This window comes from Thermobia domestica, chromosome 16, assembly GCF_964235325.1.
Source record: "Thermobia domestica chromosome 16, izTheDome1.hap1.1, whole genome shotgun sequence".
Taxonomy (NCBI): Eukaryota; Metazoa; Arthropoda; class Insecta; order Zygentoma; family Lepismatidae; genus Thermobia; species Thermobia domestica.
In genome coordinates, this window is record NC_137469.1 from 110,142,696 (window position 1) to 110,164,561 (window position 21,866).

General features: G+C 31.9%; 1 protein-coding gene across 1 annotated transcript; it reads left to right on the forward strand.

The window, feature by feature from the left end:
- The first annotated feature begins 99 nt into the window (after positions 1–99).
- Positions 100–4,126, forward strand: LOC145672797 (uncharacterized). The gene is made up of 2 exons (XM_081741955.1): positions 100–201; positions 3,639–4,126. The coding sequence occupies exon 2, from the start codon at positions 3,640–3,642 to the stop codon at positions 4,123–4,125; it is 486 nt and encodes a 161-aa protein (XP_081598081.1). The 5' UTR covers positions 100–201; position 3,639; the 3' UTR covers position 4,126.
- The last annotated feature ends 17,740 nt before the right edge of the window (positions 4,127–21,866 follow it).

A 21,866-nucleotide genomic window follows, 5' to 3' on the forward strand; every position in this document is an offset into this window, starting at 1 on the left:
CCCAAGTAATTTTTTTTTATTAAACTTTTAATATATATATATATATATATATATATATATATATATATATATATAGAATGATATTATGTGTTTGTGAAGGAGGTGCAGAATTTATACTAAATTATTTTTTGTTATTTTTGTTTTAGATTTTTTCCTGGATCGATTGTGAAGAGATTTTTTGAAGGAATTTCTACATTTGAGGTAAGAAATAAATTATTTTATTTATTTTTAAACTTAAGAGAGGAAAACTGTAGAGCTTATTATGTTTAATTGACTTTTTGGAAAAGATTAGTTTTAGTTGCGAACATTTTGAGTATAGTATGTGTAGCCTAGTTTTATTGAGAGGAAAGCAGGAAACGATGGAAAGATAAAAGCTTATGAATGCCATAGAAAATGCAATATTTCAGTTTATCGTGCCACGATTATGCCCTTTAGGCTAAAACTGATGTGTCATTAAGGCAAGTGAATGATGCTGGAAGAATTGGTGGAATGAGAAAGTAGGAGCAAAAGGAAGTACCCCGAGTAAACTCACGAACACGATGTTGTCCACTAAAAAGTTACATGTCTAGGGATTAAATGAAAGACCTTACGCATTAGAGATACCGTTGAAACATATGTAGAGGAAACGATGGAAAGATAAAAGCTTATGAATGCCATAGAAAATGAAATTTTTAAGTTTAACGTCCGACGGTTATACCAGTTAGGCTAAGACTGACGCGTAATTAAGGCAAATAAATAATAACTCAACAATTGTTGGAATGAGAAAGTGAGAGAAAACGGGAAAATCCACTAACAGAATGTTGTTTAACAGAAAGTTAATTTGCGGGAAATTGGAGGAGGAATTGCATACACCACAGGTGAGCGTTATAACATTGAGGTAGCGTTGGAACATATCGAAAGGAAAGCAAAAGATGGTGCAAAGATAAAAGTTTATAAATGCTATAGAAAATAAAATTTTAAGTTTGACGTTTTACGCTTATGCGGGATAGGCTAAAGGGTAATAATGCGATATGGATGAAATGGTGGAATGAAATAGTGGGAGGAAAGGGAATAATTGCTAGAAAACTCACGTTTACGGTGGTTTTGTATAGTGTATACGAAACAAGAAAATGTAATAAGGCAGTACTTACATGTCTTTTTACAGTGACGTAGTAGCTAGGGCGCACATCTTTGCTGTGTATTTGTGTTAAGCTAAAGGAGGCGGTGATGATGAGAAATGAGTGAAATGGTTGAATGAAGAAAATGGGAGGAAGCGGGAGAATCCCGACAAAACCTACACATATGGTGTTTGCGCAGCATAAATTTGACTTGTTGCGGATTGGGATTGTATGAGAGATTTGAAGCACCGGAGGCGCGCGGTACCGCAAACTGGCTTTAACAAATATTGGAATTTATTATTAGAAAGAGGATATGAAATATAAACTTTTAGTTAATTCATGAATTGAAAAAAAACAAAAGCAATGTTATGTAAGATAATGTGCAATTGAAATTAGTTGAGTGAATGTGATGAATTGAACTGAATTGTTTTACGTTTAAGGCACCGCTAGCTTAATTGGAAAAGTGTAGTTTGCCATATATTTTTGCGTGTAGATAGAAGGTTACGTAATAGTTCCATGGATTTAAAGTACTGTTATTATGTACCAGTTTGGCGATGACAGTTTTTTAATATTGGAAACACTTACCAACATTTATAACATGAAAATTGGTAATGTAGGTGCAAGTGTACCATAATTATTTTGCAAAAGAGATAATTGAATTATTAGTAATTTATTGTGTCTTAAACTAATTATATTTGTTAGTTAAAGAATTGGGAAAACCATGCATGTGTAATATTAGTATGGATTCAACTAATAACATGCAGAGAAATGTTTTAATGCCTAAATTTAATTGAAATTAATACCTATATGGACTTTTTATTGGGAATATTAGTATTTGAGGGAGTGTGCTTGCGACTTAAATATTATTATTATTATTTTTGGAATATATATATTGCGTTATACCTCTTGCATAGCTTTATGTAACTGCCCTTATGTCCGAAAGAATAAAAAAATAAAAATACAGGAAACATAAAAGCATTGGGGGTTAAAATATTTAGTCAGACTGAAAGTAAATTCATGAATTATATTATTGAAATATAAGTATAGAAAAAATCAAATGACCGTATTTAAAATGTAGGTATAAAGAAGATTTTACTCGGGTTAAGTTGATTATGAGTTTAGCGTACCTTTGAGCAGCGAGGCAATATGAGACGTGGACCTACAACTTTACGTGCAATGGGAACCATATGAGTTTGCCCCGGGAACCGAACGATGGTTACCCACGCGAAATGCGCGTACGCTAACCGATTAGACATGTAGGAGCTTATGAACGACAATAGTTTTTAGGAAAACTGTATTTTGTTTTTTTATATTAATTTATTGAAAATATTGAATTGTTTTTTATGGCACTTAGCACTTTATATTGCACGGTAATGCGAATTAGGGTAAAAGAAGATGATAATTACGGATGTGGAAGGAAACGGAAGCATTGCGAAAAAAAAATATGAACATAATATTGTTTACTATAAGATTAGTTAACCAAATCTCTTGTTAAGGAATGTTCTAGAGTGTATGTTAACAAGAAAGAAAGGGAGGGGGCGAAGAACACTACAATTAATGACTGATATTAAAACAGAAAGATTATACGCAAAAACGAGAAGGTTAGCGGAGGACCGTGGTGCATACAAACTTGTTAGCTGTGGCAAGTGACTTGGTATTAAAGGCAAAATATCTATAATAATGACTTAAGCAGAAAATAGAACTATGAAGCAAATGTACTAGAGGAAATTACTTTAGGATTTGTGTAGGAAAAGTAAAATAAAAACGTAATGATAACTGAATATTATCTTGGTAGTATTGTAAATAGGAATGTTTCCTAGGAAAAACTTTTGCTTAATTTTTGTGGAATTTCATATAAATGATACGAATATGTTGATACATTCGTAATAAGGACATACGTTATTTGATATTTTGAATATGTAGGCAAAGACAGACATTGAAATTTTTTGTTGGGAGGGTTACAAAGTAATTTTGTTAGAATATGTTTGAAACTGGTGATTTTTAAGACCTTGTTCACATTTATATGTAGGTTACTTTTAAAAGTAAGATAAAAATTGTAGAAAAAAATTAGTTTGTTTATGTTTGAAGGAATGAAATATTACTTTTGTTGGAAATATAGGTAAATTGCCTTATAATCATAATTTAGGGAGCTTAGATCCCCAGAGTTTTTTACTGATGGAAAATAAATAAATAATACCACTTTGTTTAGAAGAGAACAAATAAAAAAATAATTAGAGTCATTATTTGTATTGAAGATTCAACTTTTAAGAACTGATATGTAAATAATGAAATAACTTTGACAGATCAACTTATAGGCGCTAAACGAATAAGTATAAGAGTGATAACTGAGTATTCAATGTACAGTAGCTATTTATTTTGAGAATAGAATACTGAACTGATTGGATGAATTATTGAGAGAGACATAAAAATAAGGTGATACTTATTTTGATATATTTTTAATAGCACGCATGCTTAAATATAACATGTGAAATTTTATAGTATTATTTGATATTTATAAGTGTTTATTTTTGTTTGTTGCAGGATGGAGGGATCACGAGCATGTACATTATTGGACATTATTGATTTAACAGGAGATGACGATGTAATTTTGGCAGAAGATGTAGGAGATGAGAATGTCATTATATTAGATCCCGAAGAGGAGGAGAAGGAAGATGTAATTATTGTGGATGATGAGGGTGATGATGACGTAATATTAATAGAACATGACAAAGAAGTCATAATAATAGACGATGACAAAGATCAGGAGGGGGACATAATAATGCAAAATGTCGAAGAGGATGAACATCATCATGATGAAGAGGATAATGATGATCATGATGATGAGGTGGGGGTACAAGAGGAAGAAGAAGAAAACAATAGGGAGATCGAAATAAGTGAAGACTTTTTGAAAACAATGATTAAATTACAAAAATTTTTAAATGTAGCGATGGATGTTAAAGTTTTACATACATTTAATCAATTTCTGAATAAATGTCAAGATTTATATATCGAAGGAAATAAAATGTAAAAAAAAACACAAAGAAAAAAATGTAAATATATAAGAAATAAAAAGGAAAAAAAAGAAAATTAGATTAGACATTATAACTTGTGTTTTATTAATTCCAATATGATTACTTTAGGTAATTTGAACTGAGAAAAAATCAGGTTTTAAGGTTACTTGGTTGTTTGGGTGATTGGAAGGCTTTATAGAGGCCACATTTTTATGGTTTTCTCTTTCAGTTTTCCGGTGGACTGTAGGAAGACTTCAGCTAACAAATGGACTGGAGTAAGGTATTGTATATTTTTTTATGGAAGACCCAGCAAAGAATATTAGTTTCACAGGGATTTAAGATTGTTTTGCTGTTAAAATTACAGGGAAAAAGTCTATAGAAACCTTATAAGAAGAAGAAGACTGCTGAAAATATAATTTCCAATTGCTGACTAAAGATGCTTTTTTTGAACTTGATTAAAAGACAAATTTTAGGTAGTGCAAACTGGAAATCCAGCTCAGCTATCTAAATATTTATTATTATTATTATTATTATTATTATTATTATTATTATTATTATTATTATACATTTGACAGACCTGGAAAATAATTTGACTCTGTTTCTTTAAAATTATGCTTATCTTATTCTTCGTATCCATTACTTTCCTTCTACTTTTTCCTTTTATACTCATATAAAGAAAAAAAGACAATTTTTCGTAAACTATATGCATTGAAATTGTTATCACACATGATCTCTTACTCTGAGGAAAGTATTTGAGAACAGAATCCTAGGAAAAAATATTTAGACCCAAAAGAAATGACAATGGTGATTGGCAAAAGCATCATATTGAGGAACTACATAGTTTATAGATTTACCCATCATTGTTAGGGTTATCAAGTCTAGGAGGCTTAGGTGAGCATGTCATATAGGTTTAATGGAACGTTTTCAAAGTCTTAACTGGTAAACCCAATAGTAAAACGACCAATAGAAAGACCTATGCACAAATGGATTTCGCAGAAATTGGAATACAAAGTACAAACTGTATACAATTGGGTACGGATAGAAGTCAGTGAAGAGCTTGTGTGAACCTCTGGGTTCCATATGTCATAGACTTAGTTAGTTAGTTTTATATGCAATGAAAATAATAATAATATTAAGAACAAGAAAGATAAATAAAATTCACCTCTTTTCTGTTACCCGTTTTTTAAAATAATTTTGCTTGTTCCCCTTAAAAATGCTATTGAAGCTTTATAACTTATGTATTGGTAAAGTATTTTGATCTTGATTGAAGGAACACTGAAAATCAAGACCAAGTTTGTTTCTAAGTGCAAAATTTACTTAAAATTTTGATATATAACTCATAATTTCCATGGGATTTTTATGTTTTACAGTTTAGCGATTATTTCCATATTTTATCGATTGCTGCATTTTAATAGATTAATTTGAAAAATATCTCATAAAAAATCATTATGTGTACAAAAAACAGCTACTTGTCATTTCCCGTGCACGAGGATACATCTTACTGTTGCACTACGTGAACACTTTAAGTACAAGGGCAAGAACTCAGTCTATTACCTACTTTTTAACATCCTAGATAATGAATGAATAATTCCTAAAAGTATAGCGTTTCTTGTCCTTCCTTAAATGCAAAGTATGGCTCCTTAACTATAAGCGAAAATCAATGGGAATATTAAAATGACTTGTGTTTGCTTTTATTTATTGGACAAATGTCAGATAGAACCGTTGTTATGAGACTTATTTGTGAAGATTGAAATACGGAAACCAGAAATGTTGTGCATTTCCTGAATGGTTTTTATGAGGCGATTTAAAACACCAAGAATACCAATAGTGAACGGACAGGTTATCTACCTACCTAGGAATAAAAGTATCAACGGGAACGCGTAAGAAAGCGAAAGCCAGACAGAGAGGGAAAAAAAGAAAAAAAAAGTTTGCTTTATTGTAGGCTAGCGACCAGGCCGGAGGTATGGCGGGGCGGGAGGATTTTGGTGTTTGTAGTTTGAAGGAAACAGCGCGAACGATAGATGCGGGAAACACACATAAATGCGTTAGTGTGCGTGTGAGAGAGAGATACATAGACTGCGGGAAGCATACCTGTATTGGTGAGCGGAAGACAGGGGAGGCGCGGGGTTAACCTGCTTCAGGGCATTTTTTTTTATTCCTAGTTGAATGCAATGGAATTTACGGTCTTTTAAAAGGTAGGGAAAAACCGTGATTTTGAACACAGAAACTGCAAGTTTGTGTAAGCCAAGAGAAAACAAATACATGAACGAAAACGAATAATTTATCTGTTGATATCAGTGGCATATATGCGCGCTGTTTATTAAGATTCTAAGTGACTATTTTTTTTAAAAAAAATATGTGTGTCATTTGAAAGAATAGATATACCTATGTAAAGTTACATTATACTGTATGGGAAACCACATGTAAAGTATAGAAATGTTAATACATACCTAGGATAAATTGTCTTTTCTGATGTTTGAAGCACATACGAAGCACTAATATATGCCGGAAAAAAAAGACGGGAAACGACAAAAAGATTTTGTCGGTAAACGTATGAGGAAATGTCGGTTGTACAAATAACAGGACACCGATACGATTTGATGTAAACCGCGCAAAAGCATGAATGCTACTGACACGTGTTGGTATATAGGTGGCGTTCATGCATAAAGACTAAGATTTTTTTCCGTATAATAACTTTAAATGAACATAAATCGTAAACGATTGATTATACGATAAAATGGACTACAGAAATCGATTTGTCAGGTCAAAATCTATATAGAAAGATACCTTACATGATAAAATTAAACAATTTTTTGTGGGGGGGGGGCTAACACTGGTGGCTGGGTATGTATGGCTCTAACATTACATTTTTCGCTTTTTTGGCCAAACTATTGGTTGTAGAAACAAAAGAAAGGTATTTTCTTAATTGTTAGGACCTAACGAACACTACTATACAGATTAGAACAATGTAATTTGAAAATAATTTTAAATGTGCGTAGCTCCTAAACGGTTCATCGTAGGTGAAAATGGATTACAGAAATCGATTTATCAAGTCAAAATCTATATAGAAAGACACCCTACATGATACATTTGAACAATTTTTATTTTTTTTTGAAATTTATATACAGTGTGTTTAAAAAGTATAGTTTTTATTTTTTCGCTCTTTACGGCCAAGTATTGGTCGTAGAAACAAAAGAAAGGTATTTTCTTAATCGTTAGGACCTAAGGAACATTACTATACAGATTAGAACAATGTAACTTGAAAATAATTTTAAATGGTCATAAATCCTAAACGGTTCATCGTAGGAGAAAATGGATTACAGAAATCGATTTGTCAGGTCAAAATCTATATAGAAAGACACCCTACATGATAAACTTGAACAATTTTTATTTTTTGAAATTTATATACAGGGTGTTCCAAAAGTACAGGTTTTTATTTTTTCGCTCTTTACGGCCAAACTATTGGTCGTAGAAAGAAAAGAAAGGTATTTTCTTAATCGTTAGGACATAACGAACATTACTATACAGATTAGAACAATGTAACTTTAAAATAAAAATTTAATGAATTTGCATAAACAATATGGCATCGATTTTTTTGAAACTTTGGAAATATGTTTATTAAAAGATATATTTTTATATGAATAGGTAAAATGAATAATATTACTAAAATAAATACCATTTTTGCGCGTTTTTTACCGCGACCGGTACGCGCCGCGCGTTTTTTACCGCAACCGGTACGCGCCGCGCGTTTTTTACCGCGACCGGTACGCGCCGCGCGGTATTTGCGGCCGAAAAAGGTTTTTGCGACGCGGGACGCGTAAAATATTGCTGCCCGGAAACTGCGCGGGGTATTGCCGGTTATAAAAACAAACAACACTCGGTAACTTGCTATGGTACATGTACACACACGCACAATCTTATACACACTAATGTGAATGTTATGGTACAGGTGTCGTTCTTTCAAGAAACAAACATGGCGGATGGATATTAATGTGCATTAATCTAGTATACATTATTTTTAAAACACTAATAATTAAAAATTTAAACAAGTTAACACGAACTTAACCGAAGTTTTACGAACATTGCCGAACAAACAAAAAATGTATTTACAATTTTGTACATGTTGGTTAATGTACAACACAAATGGTTCCAAACTTATCCGAAGTTTCCCGAACATTGCCGAACATAATCCTAAGAGTTTATTTACAATTTGTGTACATGTTTATACATGTATTACACAAACTTAATCAAACATAAACATAAAAAACGTATTATGATTTACCGTACATGTGTAATATACGTATACTATGCATGAAATATAATTTAATTACCGTTAAAAATAATAATTATAATATTAACATGGAGTATAACACTATTACCTGTATAAGCTACAACACAGTTTGTAATCTCGTACCCAAACGCATTTCGTTTTGTAGTCTCGTACCCAAACGCATTTGGTTTTGTAATATTGTACACAAACGCAGTTAGCTTTGTAATATTGTACGCAGGTGCTTTAACATATTTTAAATTTAGTATCAGTGATATTACGCAATATGATGTAATTTGTAAATGCATTATTAAAGTTTGTAACACTTGAAACAATTTTAGGTGCTTATTTTTTTAACAGAACACTCATAGAGTGTGATCGTATTTAAATTGACGTGCAAACTCCTAATTTTTATTGGATCGTTTGCTGTGCAAACTCTTTATTTATTTATCTTCTTGTATTTTTTTATTGTATTGTTTCGTTTGCTTTGCTGCAGGTGTTTAAATCGGTTTAAACTAGTTAATGTTTTTTGTTATGCAATTATTCAGTTCTGCAAAAACTTCGGTGTTAATTTTTTATTGGTTCGTTTGTTGTGCAAACTCCTTATTTATTTAACCTCTCATATATTTTATTCCATCGTTTTCTTTGGAATTTTAGTTGCTTATCTTTTTAATAGAACATTCATAGAGTGTGATCGTATTTAAATTGCTAAGCAAGCTCCTTATTTATTTAACCTCTTGTAATATTCACCGGATCGCTTGCTAAGCAAGCTCCGAGGAATTATGTTTCGAAAAATACTAAAATGTGTGAGCATGCCAAAGATGTTCTACGAATATTTTAAACATAAAGGATATCACTGTGGTATAACCCATGTACATATAGATATATTTTCACTACAACAGTATTCTAATCCTTTACTTACTTCTAAGATGTTTGTTTACCTTATAGAAGACATTATGCCGACAACATAATTTCCAACTTAGGATCATTTATATGAAGCATAGGTATTGTTCCTTTATCTTATATAGAATACAGATACTTCGTATTATATGAATATTTGTTTGGAGAAATAAAACATATTATTATAAATTGTAACGCTTTATTGTATTTATATACTCTACAATATTCTATTTTGCAATATTGGCATATTGATATACATATATAGATATATTTAAATAAGATATTTACATTATATATACGTAGAAGTACCAACAGATAGGAAAACTTATGGACATATTTGATGATATTATAACATCATGCTGTCTTTAAACAGATTACTATTTACATATATACAGAATACCATTCATTTCATGCACTTAATACTTTGATAACCATATGGTAATGTTCTATAGTCAGTAATACTGTTATGATTTAATCGTCGTCTTTTATTTTGAACTTTTTCATGTGTTTTAGTTTCAGACTTGGATACAATGACAAACCCAGGCTTACGAACAATTCTTCCTGTATTGTGTAACTGTTTTTTGTCAGCTTTATCTCGAACTAGTTGATAAAAATGATCAAAGTTAATTTCTTGTCGTGTACGATGATTTAAAGTGATTCCTCTAATTTTAAATACATAATCTACTTTACCTGTTTGAACTTCTTTCATCCTATAGGCATAATTTTTTGGCCCTAAGCCTATAAATGCATCAATTTCCCACCCATCAGGAACTTCATTAGTTAACTCACCTAAATAGGAACCCAAAGAAAGTGGAGGCTTTTCATTACGTTGCTGCACAAACATAATACTATCAGTGCCGCAGTACAATACACGCTCAGGATCTATAACTGTTAGTAACTCATAAAGTTTTAGACGCGCCCAAGAGGTGATGAAGGCTGCAAGGACAACATTGGAAAATTTCCATGGTTTGTTTTTGTTTTCAATGTTTTTATATGATACAATTAGATGCCGCTCTCCAATAGGCAATACAGTTTGTACCTCATATTGTGGTGCTCAAAAATTTTTCTGGAGTATCTACAATTACAGATTGAGATAAATCTGTTCTTTGTCCCCATTTCCCATACAAGGAATTGAGAAATATTTTGGAAATATATCTTAGACCTGGATTTGATTCAATGTTATTTTCCGTTAACTGAATGCATTCATGTTTATAATAGTCTGTAATATATTTTTCTTGATCTTGTTTAGTTTTGCACCAGCTAGGAAATCCTGAAGACTCCTGCTTCATTTTTAAGAAGGAATTGACATAATCTTTAAACAGATTATTTTCTGATCCGGATAATTTGAATTCCCAAATTTCGATAATTTGTAGAATTTTGTATCCGAGATCTAAAGCTACAGTATGTACCAGTAAGGACACGCTCGGCATCATTATGGATGCAATGGTTGTCACTTTGTTCCATAACCCAAACAAAAGGCAATCATTACATGTATATGGTAAAATTGGAAAATATAAGTCTTTGGGAGGCAAGATACTACGTTTCACTAATCCATGAATACTTTGCACTTGTGGTAAGTCATGTCCCTTGTATATTATAGGTTTACGTACCATTACCCAGGGGTAAAGACTGGTAACATCACAATATAACACAGACTGTTCGCTGATACAATCGTACAAGGCATTAAAACATTCCACCATAAAAACTATCTTTAGGTACCATATGATTAATACTTTTTTCAGTATTTTTATTACTATGTAATATGCGATTTCAACCTTTTAAGTTGCAGTATTTCTAATACATGTTTACTAAGAAATCTTTTTTTTTGTTTTCACTAATGTTATACTTTTAGGGAAATATTAAAATAAACTGTTAACGAAAATATCAATAGCATAAACGAATAACGTTCATAATAATTTCTCGTAAACTTTTTGTAAACGTTGTGTCTTATTTTTTTCATTAATAGTTATTCTCTTGCGTAATAAAAAGTCATTCTAAAAACATGTCTTAACAATATTTTCGTGTACTAAAGAACAAACTCGCTGTTAAAATTTCTTATCATATTAAAGTATTAATATAAACAATAGTTCTTTTTTACTTACCTTTGAAAAGTTTTTTTCTTTACAAATGTTATTTCATTTTTTATAATTTACCTAATTCGATTTTATGCTCAATTATAAAATAAATTCCAATGCATGCAAAATTACAACTAAATCGGTTTGCACATAACAATGCAAACTATTTGTGCGTACAAAAATTACAAACTAGGTATTTAAAAAAAACTCAAATAAAAAATAACAAAAATACTTTTATAGAAATAATATTTTTATTTTTCACATAATTTAAAACTGATTACATATAAATAAAAATTTGTTTCAAAGTATATAATATAAATAAATATGTAATGTTATATTCTATTTTAATTTTAAATTCATGTACATGTAAACAATTTCATCATACTAAAATTATAATAAGTATTGTTTTCAAATTTACTATATTTACAATCTATAACTTTTACTTCGTTTACTTATATCATTAACACATCAAACAAATTAAAAAAAATTATAAAAATTGTAAGCAAAATCTTTTTTTAACAAAAGCTCTGTAATTAAATCAACATAATTTTTGTTTAATAAAATATTATATAACATATAAACAAAGGTCCAATCATCTATTTCAATATCATGATATGATGAAAAAATTTCATACAGTTCATCAAAAGTACGACCTCGTACCATAACACGCCACGCATTAAAGCACATCATTTCATATTCACAAGTAATACAATCATGGTGTTCTATAATATGAGAGTTTTCGAAACATCCTTCACATACTAGTTTATATTCTGGTTTCCATCTTGAAATACAATCCAACACGCACTGTTCATTCACAAAAAAAGAAGTGCAATTATACAGACACGGTCTGATTCCTGTAGGCATTTTTGTCACTTTTTAAAAACACTTCCACTAAGTCAGAAATATAACTATCACAAAATGTGAGTGATTCATATGATAAATTAAATCTATTTAAAAGCGTTTTCTTTTGTTTGTAATTATCGTCTAAACAATGTTTCTTCAAATACAGTTTAAACACTATGTCACGAGTTGTCTTCTTAATTACAAATTCCCACACAGTACGTTTTAATCGATTATTATATGCTAATAAACATAAATGAAGGCGCTCATCTGGTATTCTTAATGAACAAGCAGAACAAAGTAGTGGTTCATTCAGTTTATAATTTTCAAAAAGTTCTTTTATGCACAACTTACTTACTTTAAAGCGATTGCACTTACAGTTTACAATATCTAATTCATGAATTTCAATATCTGTATTAGGATACACTTTTTCAAATTGTATTTCATCATCATTTCGATAAAATCTTCTAAACGAATTACAATGTTCTTCAATAGAATGTAATAATTTCACTTCACAAATAACTTTCTTCCTATTAACAAGTTTAAGTTCTTTCTCTCGTGGCGAAATATACTCGGAATGGGATACTTTTCTACTACACATCTTCACAAATACTATACTATTTAAGTATTGTTCCTGTGTATACATAAATAAATTTGCGCATGCGTATAAACTTTTAACGAATGCGCATGCGTATTACAAACTTTGTAATTACTTCCCATTGGTTAGCACAGCTTTCAACTGCATTATGTGTTTTCCTTTTCATAAATAAATTTGCGCATGCGTATAAACTTTTAACGAATGCGCATGCGTGTTATAAGTTGGTATTTTACTTTCTATTAGTAATCATAGTTTCCATTGGTTAACAGAGCTTCCAACTGCCACATATGTTTTTTACTTTTCATTATGCAGGTATGTATATATGTTTACATGTATTTTTCATCAAACAAAATAAAATTGTGTAGTATATCCAAAACAATAATATTAATATATGTTTTGCACATTTTATTATTTCAAATCAATTTTATTAGTTCACACAACATGGTCGTGTAATTTATTACGCAATGTTAAATAAATACTTTTCGTAAAACAATTCTGTTAATAATACGTAAGTTTAAAAATAAAAAATTAGTTAGTAAAACAAATTCTCCAAACATTTTCTACATAATACAAAAAAAGTTTATTCAAAACAAACGATAAAATGCAAATGTAAAGTTTTCTTTGCGATTTTTAACACGGCAATACAAAGTGTTCAAGTAATTTAGTATTTTCAAAATTCATTTCTTTTTAACATAAATTATTTAAGTATTAAACTTTTATATACGTATATATTTTATTATTATTTGTATTTATCTTTAAATATTTTCTTAAAATGTAAAATAATATTATGAAAAATTAAAAAAATGCAAACGTGTGCAACAATACTAATTGTAAAATAATATAAGTAAATGCAAAAGAAAATAAATATCAAACAAATGTTACTTGCAATCATTTTCAAATTTTTCTAAGTATTTATTTCATTAACCATTTTAAAAAGAAAAACAATAAAAATTATTATAATGCAAAAGTTTATTTCTTTATATTTTCATCAAAATACAATAAAATTACATTAACAAAAAATTTAGTTATTATCAATCAATACATAAAATAATAATAATAATTATTATTTCTTCTTTGTATACAATACAATTAATGTTATAAAAATTTTAAATATTACAAAAATATTTTTAATCCAAGTGATTTTTTCTTCATCTTTACAATAAAAGGTTGCATCTTGTTTTCTAACAAAAAACGTAACATCAAATTCGGTGTTCACGCATTTCGCGTGTAAAGATTATACTTGAAATTTCACTATCATGTTCTTCAAATAAATCAATCAGAGTTATGTCGTTAAATAAATATTCTACAGCAAAAGTTTCAATATCATAATAAAATAAACATTGTTCACAAAAAATATTATTATTAAAACATAAGTATGCACTTGTATGTTCTTCACTACATGATACAGAAAATTTTCAAAATACGTAATATGTATACATATATAGTTGAAAGTTTAAAGTATAATTCTTTCTCTCACTTTTATATGTCTTTACACAAACACAAACACAAAGTACACTTTTCATATGTATATCAGTTCACACATGTTTTCTGTCTTTCATTCTAAAAATTTCAATTACATCACTTAAAAATGTCTTATCCCTTTCTTCAACCAAATCATAGTACAATTCATAAAACAATTCTTGAGTACATATGCCTATTATATGCGATTTGGCATATGTATAAAACAGTTCTTCAACTTCTATATCTATTAAAGTTAATATGGCACGTTCCTCCAATTCTTCATCACTCATGAATAAACACTCATCGGCCATTTGATTGTTAACACTTTCATAACATCCGCTACAAATTAACATTTTATCTGTTTCCCACTCTTTAATCGCTTTCACAATGCAATTCGTGTCCACTTTATAATTATTACAGCGGCAATTTAAACTCCAAAACCTTGATGTCCTCGATAGTAAGGATGGTGATCCTCCCACAAATTCTTCATCTTCTTCAATATCATCATCCGAAGATGATGATAAATAAATAGTTTTTATACTGTCTGGAGACTCTGCTCTGCCGTTTACCGATAAAATGCTATTCTCGGTATTCGGGTTATGCTCCACAGATGGCGGAGAAAACAGCGTCTCTTCATCCGCGTACACAAAATCTTCTTTCTGTATAGCAGCCATAGCTAAAATACATACAACATTTTCCAAAACTCCCGTATTTAAACAGTTCCAACAAACAAAATGGCGTCCTCTAATACCATCAAGTTCATACAAGTCACCTATTCCTTTTCAAAACAATATTTAAGCATGTTAATAACACAATACAAAAACATAAAAACTTTTCTTTGCACTAACAAAAAAAAAATCCCAAAATTCTTTTCATATATACGTTCAGGGTCCTCTCTTTTACTTCATTTTCAACTTTATTACCATCAGCGCCCAACCGTTCGCGCCCCCGCGCCTTCCCGCGCCGCGTCCGCGTTTCCGCCGCCGCCGGGTTAAAAAACTCTTTTTATAACAATCCGCTATTGTTCACCACATAAATTATTATTCTTTAACGCATACAGCTGCAAGGTTTCTCTTTTATTATTTTTTACATACACCTGCAAAGTATTCTCTTTACATACAGCTGCAAGGTTTCTCTTTTATTATTCTTTATAACAAGCTAGCATTGTTCAACAAGTTTCCAAGGTTTTTTTTAAAAATCATTTATCTTTTCAACTTTGACATCTTTTATTATTCTCTTTTATGTCACTATTATACATACAATAGTACAACAACCATTATCTGTCATCATATGTCATTTAAACAATAGTGTATTTCTATAGCACTATACTCTCTACCTATTGTCTCCGGGCGCCCCGCTGGTGCTTCACTGTTATGAATACAAAAGGATTCTATTGTGTTTACCACTCCCAGTTTTGATCTGAAACTTCGCCAACAACTACTATTTTCCTCTGTTAATATTGATCCTAGATATTTGAAACTATCCACTTTATCAAAAGTATTATTTAATTTTTTAACGCATCCATAATTTGCTGTATGCCAGTCCCGACGCACTTCCATGTATTTAGTTTTCTCTGCATTTACTTCTAAACCCATGTCCCTACAAGCGTTTAATAAGATCTCTGCATTTCTTTCTATTGTTCTCCTATCATCACCTATTAAATTTACATCATCAGCATATGCTATAACCTGGTGAATACCGTTCAACTCTAGGCCCTGGTTGCTATCTTTGATTTTCCTTATAGCGTATTCCAGAACGAAGTTAAATAATAATGGCGACAACGCATCTCCTTGTTTCAGGCCATTTTCGACGTGAAAGCTCGTGGACAAAAATTTTCCTACCCGGACTTTACTTTGGGATTCATTTAAACATATCTTAATTAATCTAATTAGCTTTCTCGGTATTCCAAGTTCTGTAAGAACGTTGTATAATGTTTCTCTCCTAACCGAGTCGTACGCCTTTCTAAAATCAATAAATAGTTGATGTACCGGGGTATTGTATTCCCACTTTTTTTCGAGTATTTGGCGAATGGTAAATATTTGGTCGATAGTTGATCGATTTCGTCTAAATCCGCATTGATAATCTCCAATAATTTCATCTGCGTATGGGGTCAGTCTTGCTAATAGAATATTTGAAAGGATTTTATAGGATGTTGACAGAAGAGAAATGCCTCGATAATTATTACAGTCAGTTTTGTCGCCTTTCTTGTGAATTGGAACAATGATTGATTCTTTCCACTCTTGTGGCAATTCTTCCTTGATCCAGATAAGGAGAATGAGTTTGTGTATCTTGTTCCACAATTTTTCGCCTCCAGCTAAAATTAACTCAGCCGGAATTTCATCTACACCCGGAGATTTGTGTTTCTTTAATTTCTTTATAGCAGTTTCTACTTCTATTCGGTTGGGTTCTGGAATATACGGTTCTGCGGTGTGTATCTCCTTTTCTCCACCCATACTAGTTTTCGGTTGCGTATTAAGCAAATCGTCAAAGAAATCTTTCCATCTATTTAAGATGCTATCCGTGTCAGTGAGAACTGTACCGTCAGATTTCTTTAATATATAAGCACGAGGTTGATAGCCTTTCTTAAATTCGTTGATTCCCTTATACATGTCCCGGATGTTTTTATCTTTACTATTATCTTCAAGTTCCTTAATTTTAGCTTTCAGAAAATCGCGTTTCTTTGTTCTAAAAGTTTTGGAAGTTTCTCGTCCGATATCTGCGAAATTTTGTGTAGTTATTTCATTCGGATTTTGTAGCCAGCGTAATTTTGCCTGTTTTCTATTCTCTGCTAGTTTTATGCATTCCTGGTCGAACCATGGTTTGTTCCTACGTATTTCCGCGTGTCCCAGTTTTTCTTTTGCCGAAATTTTAATGCTATCTCTAATTTCAATCCAGGTATCCTCAACACTAGTGCACTCCGAATCTTCTAAGGCCGAGAATCTATTCGAAACTTCAATCTGGTATTTCTCTCTTACCTGGCTCTCTTCTAATTTCTTTAAACTGAATCTCTCCGTTTTCGGACAATGAATATTACCTTTATTCAACGATAACGTCTCTCGTATTATCGCTGCTACCAGGTAGTGGTCAGTGTCACAATCAGCCCCTCTAAACGACCGGACATCAATTATGCTAGATTGCCTTCTTCTATCTACTAAAACGTGATCAATTTGATTATGTGTTTTCCCGTCTGGTGATGTCCAAGTGTATTTATGAATGTCGCGATGTGGAAATTTTGTACTCTTCATGATTAAGTTTCTAGATGTTGCAAAATTCACGAGTCTAACACCGTTGTCATTACTTTCCTCATGCAGACTTTCGTTCCCTATAATCGGTTTGAAAATATCCTCTGGTCCTGCCTTCGCATTGAAATCCCCTAGTAGAATTTTCATATGGTATCGCGGGAGTTGGTCAAATATCCGTTCCACTTCTTCGTAAAAACTGTCTTTTATATCGTCATCCGTATCTTCAGTTGGGGCATGTACATTTAAAACAATATCACACCACCGTCCCTTAAGAGTAATAAAAGAAAGTCTGTCAGTGACAAATTCAACCCGTTTAATTGCTGGTAATATACGTTTATGAACGAAAAACCCTGTTCCTAACTGGTGATTTTTATTTCTTTCCCCGTAAAAGAACGTAAAATTTCCGGAGAAAAACATAGCTACAAACATGTATTGAATGATTCCAAAAGTAAGACTTCTATCTAAGCCAGTTTAGGACAGTTCTAAGTTGGGGAGGCTGCGTGTGGATATGCGCGTAACAATTCCTTATAAATTTCAGTCACTCTTCATATTATAATTTACATAGTATTTATTTTCCACTCCCGTGCTAACTTTCCGCAATACCAGAAAAGTTCATCTAAAATTTCGTTTCTCGAAATTAATACTATGTCTTCGTTATTCTTGGGAAGTAACGTAATGCAAGTAACGCGTTACTTTTTAAGTAACGTTTCCTAGTAACGCGTTACATTCTTTCCAATGTAACTGTAACGGTAACGCGTTACAAAATTTTAAGTAACGTACCTAGTTTGGGTTACTTTTTTCGCGTTACATTTAGGATTAGTAACTACAATATATGTAATTTTTTTCGGAAACAAATATTTCTTCCCTGTAAGTGAATTTCTCAGAATGGAACAATGGAGCATGAACTACGTATGTCAGTGATCGACAGTCAGTCACTGACACAAAGAAACAGATAAGATTATAGTGCCACTTGCTGTTTTTGGAAGATGAGGACAGCCTCAGGAAAATCACGTGTACTGATTGAAAGCACCTGGAAGATTTTGTCGTAAATTTTGACAGCTCCAAATCAATACGTTCAGTGAGTGAACTACGAGTGCAACTTTACTGGTAGTCTATTTTACTTTGATTGGCGTTGTTTTTATCAAGATGGAGATCGGAAATACTTTATCGTTCGAACATTTGAAAGAATATTTTTTTCTTAAGAGCTGAGGATGATGGTGGACAGAATTTAAAAGTAAAGTGTCTGAAGTGCCACGGCGGAAAATATCAATAACTAGGGTGCCATAATTAACGATATACAGTAAGGGGTTAATATGAATAAACTGTTCTGATGAGCAGGCCTACATTATTACTAGAAAATAGTTTGCTGATGGTATGTAATATTGGAGTTCTCTCAGATCAGATCAGAGTCCCGTTGATTATAGAGTTTGAAACTAGCTTTAAAAAGCATGTATCGATTTTAGAGTTACTGGCAAGTTTTGATTCACCCTCAGTTCATGTGTTCTCATTTTATTAGTTGTAGTGTAATGTTTCTCTATATTCTGTATTTTTAACTTTACATAAGAACATGGTTATTATTATATAATTAGTTTAGGATAATAATAATGAGCAACCATTTTTCTAACGCATAAGGATGAGCACGAGTCAAGCTAAAGCTCGACTCGAATTCAAGTCGAGTTCCGAGTCAAGTCAGAGGTAATATTCTCGAGTCGAGTTTCGAGCCGATTCAGTTTTTCGCGTCGAGTTTCGAGTCCAGTCGAGTTTGATAAATGACTTGTTCGTTTTAACTCGTCTTGAAATCATGGCCTGATTACACTGTGTGAGGTGCAGGTAGCCAGAGCCAAAACTAAGCATACCAGAAAAACACCACCACAATTTAAATTGATAATAATAAGGTGGAGTGGCTGGGAATATTCAAATAATGTAAAAATTTACATAAAATGCAAAAGAAATGTATCAGCATACATAATTCCCTGCTTGGAGATAAAGTTGATCTCCTGTAGAAGCCGCCACTGCCACACTTCAAAGTCGGTAGAGCATATGTAAATTTTACAAAGAACAAAAGATCTCAGGCTACTCTTGAACCACAGTCATGGTCTAGAAGTTACTTATAGTGAGTCTGCAAAATAACAATAGGTTAAAAAAAATTAAAAGTCTAGTTTTAAACAAACAGGTGGCAGCCTGTTTAATTACTCACTATACTCATGACTGTGTTTTCTTAGTTATATGGGCGTAATTCTCCCTGGGCTCCATTCAGGGAGATGGTCAGATGTACAGCCACAATGAGAAATGTTTCCTTGGCTCACACTCCTGAAAACAAAACATGGGAATTAGTATCAGGTACTCACCATGCAGGAAAAACAGACCTCGAGAAATACTTCGGATAGATGATGTTTTATTGGTGCCTGGGTAAAACATTTGGTGAAAGTTGACACACTAAACACTTCATTTTTGATACACACATATAGACTTTATATTATTTATGGTGCACCACACTCACTCTTAATTGACATTTTCATACAAAATTTCCACTGAAAATTTATATAGAAAAAAATATACTGATAAAAATTTAATTACACTTGAGATCTGGTTGATCTCTGAATTGATCTTATACACAACAATTAAGATGAACTCCTCGTTATTTTAGTTCACTGTCTCTGACAGTCTCTCAGAGAGGAGGATGATAATATCACAAAAATCTTAACACATACTTTCTATGTGAAGATCAAAATAAAAATTAAAAAAAACAAAGAAAAAATGATCAATTTATATACATATTGGTTGCACTGTTCATTTGAAAACGTCGACACACAGTTCCTGCTCGAAAATTACCACGGTAGTGTCCACATTCTCATTCCACTGAGATCAAGAAATGTTCCTGACGATTTTTATCGGCTGGATGGTAAAACTATGCTGAAGCTGACATAAAGCATGTCAGTAAAATAAGCAATTTAAATTAATGCTTGTTTCCTTGTACTATAGTCCAAGGAGAGCGCTGTCGTAATTGCTTGACAGGCCTGAAATCTCTCAGTTAGAGATTTTATATTTATATAATTCTACTTCCATACGAGAAGTTGTTAACTGCACAACTGTACTACGAAGAAAGTTTATCGATGAAAGATGACTATTTGGTGCTGTTGACCAATAACTGGCAAAAGAGCCATAGATAAATTTATGGTTGAAACTGTCATGTTCAGAAGGTGTCACTGAGAATAACGTAGTTCTCAAATTTTTTTAAAATTTGACACTGTTAAAAAAACACACTTGATGTAACGAAAAATCAAATAGGTGGTATATCACAGTTCACTAGAACAAATAGTATCCGATACATGTCGGTACATGTATTATCACAGGAATCCAAGGGAGAAACGATTCTCACACTTTCCTGGGTCAAACTTCCCGGGACTTGAGAAGTGTCGAAAACTTCCCACACACTACTTAGAAGTGTACTCTCTCGGATCTATCAAACAACTCTCCTGTTCAGCCACTGAACAAGTATATTAAACTATGACAATTCCGAGAAAAGCGGGACTCGCTCTACTCGGAGTCTTCCTACAAAGGATTTGATGCCTCGGGCTACATCTCCTGGGTGATCTCCTCGAAACAGCACACGGAAACTTGCTTCTGACTGCAAAGTTCGCCAGACACCTATGAGAAGTGCTGCCCCCATTTGCAATGGCGGTCACTTTGAAAAGCTTCTGATCAAAACAGAAGTCCATAGAATATACACATAAACAATTTCTATTTTCACTCAAAACGAACACTTAGCATAATAGAAACACATGATACTATATACAAAAATAAAGAAAAAATATACACAGAATACATTTATATGATTATACAAAACTGTCATCTCTCGTGGTATTTGAAGGAAGTCCATTTTCCTATGGCTTCCCTTCAAACTGTCTGCTACCAAAACCCGTAGCCATGTTTGGAAGAGAGAGAGAGAAGAAAACATCTTATGTTATTATTAATTTTGAAAATACAAGAGCCAAATGTCTTGAACGAAAGGGAAACACGTTGACAAAATTAGTCATGAATTTAGAACGGTCTTTCCAAGAACTAGTGAGCGTAATACGTTAATATTAATATTTTACATATAAAATGAATCAAAATAAAACACAATTTTTCAAAGCTGCTGTGCATCCTGGGAAAATTTTCTAGGCCCGTTCGCTGACGGGTTAACGAACTTTGGTGAAGAGGGGTGGAATGACGCTTCGAGCTCGCTACTAGAGAAATCACACCTTTACAAATTCAAAAACTATCATGTTGACGCTAAAATTTTTACAACATTTTCAACAAAGGATGTTGAGCGTCAGCCAGCAATGTATCCAATTCAGCATTGCTTTACAAGTGAAAGTGAACAGGATCCTTC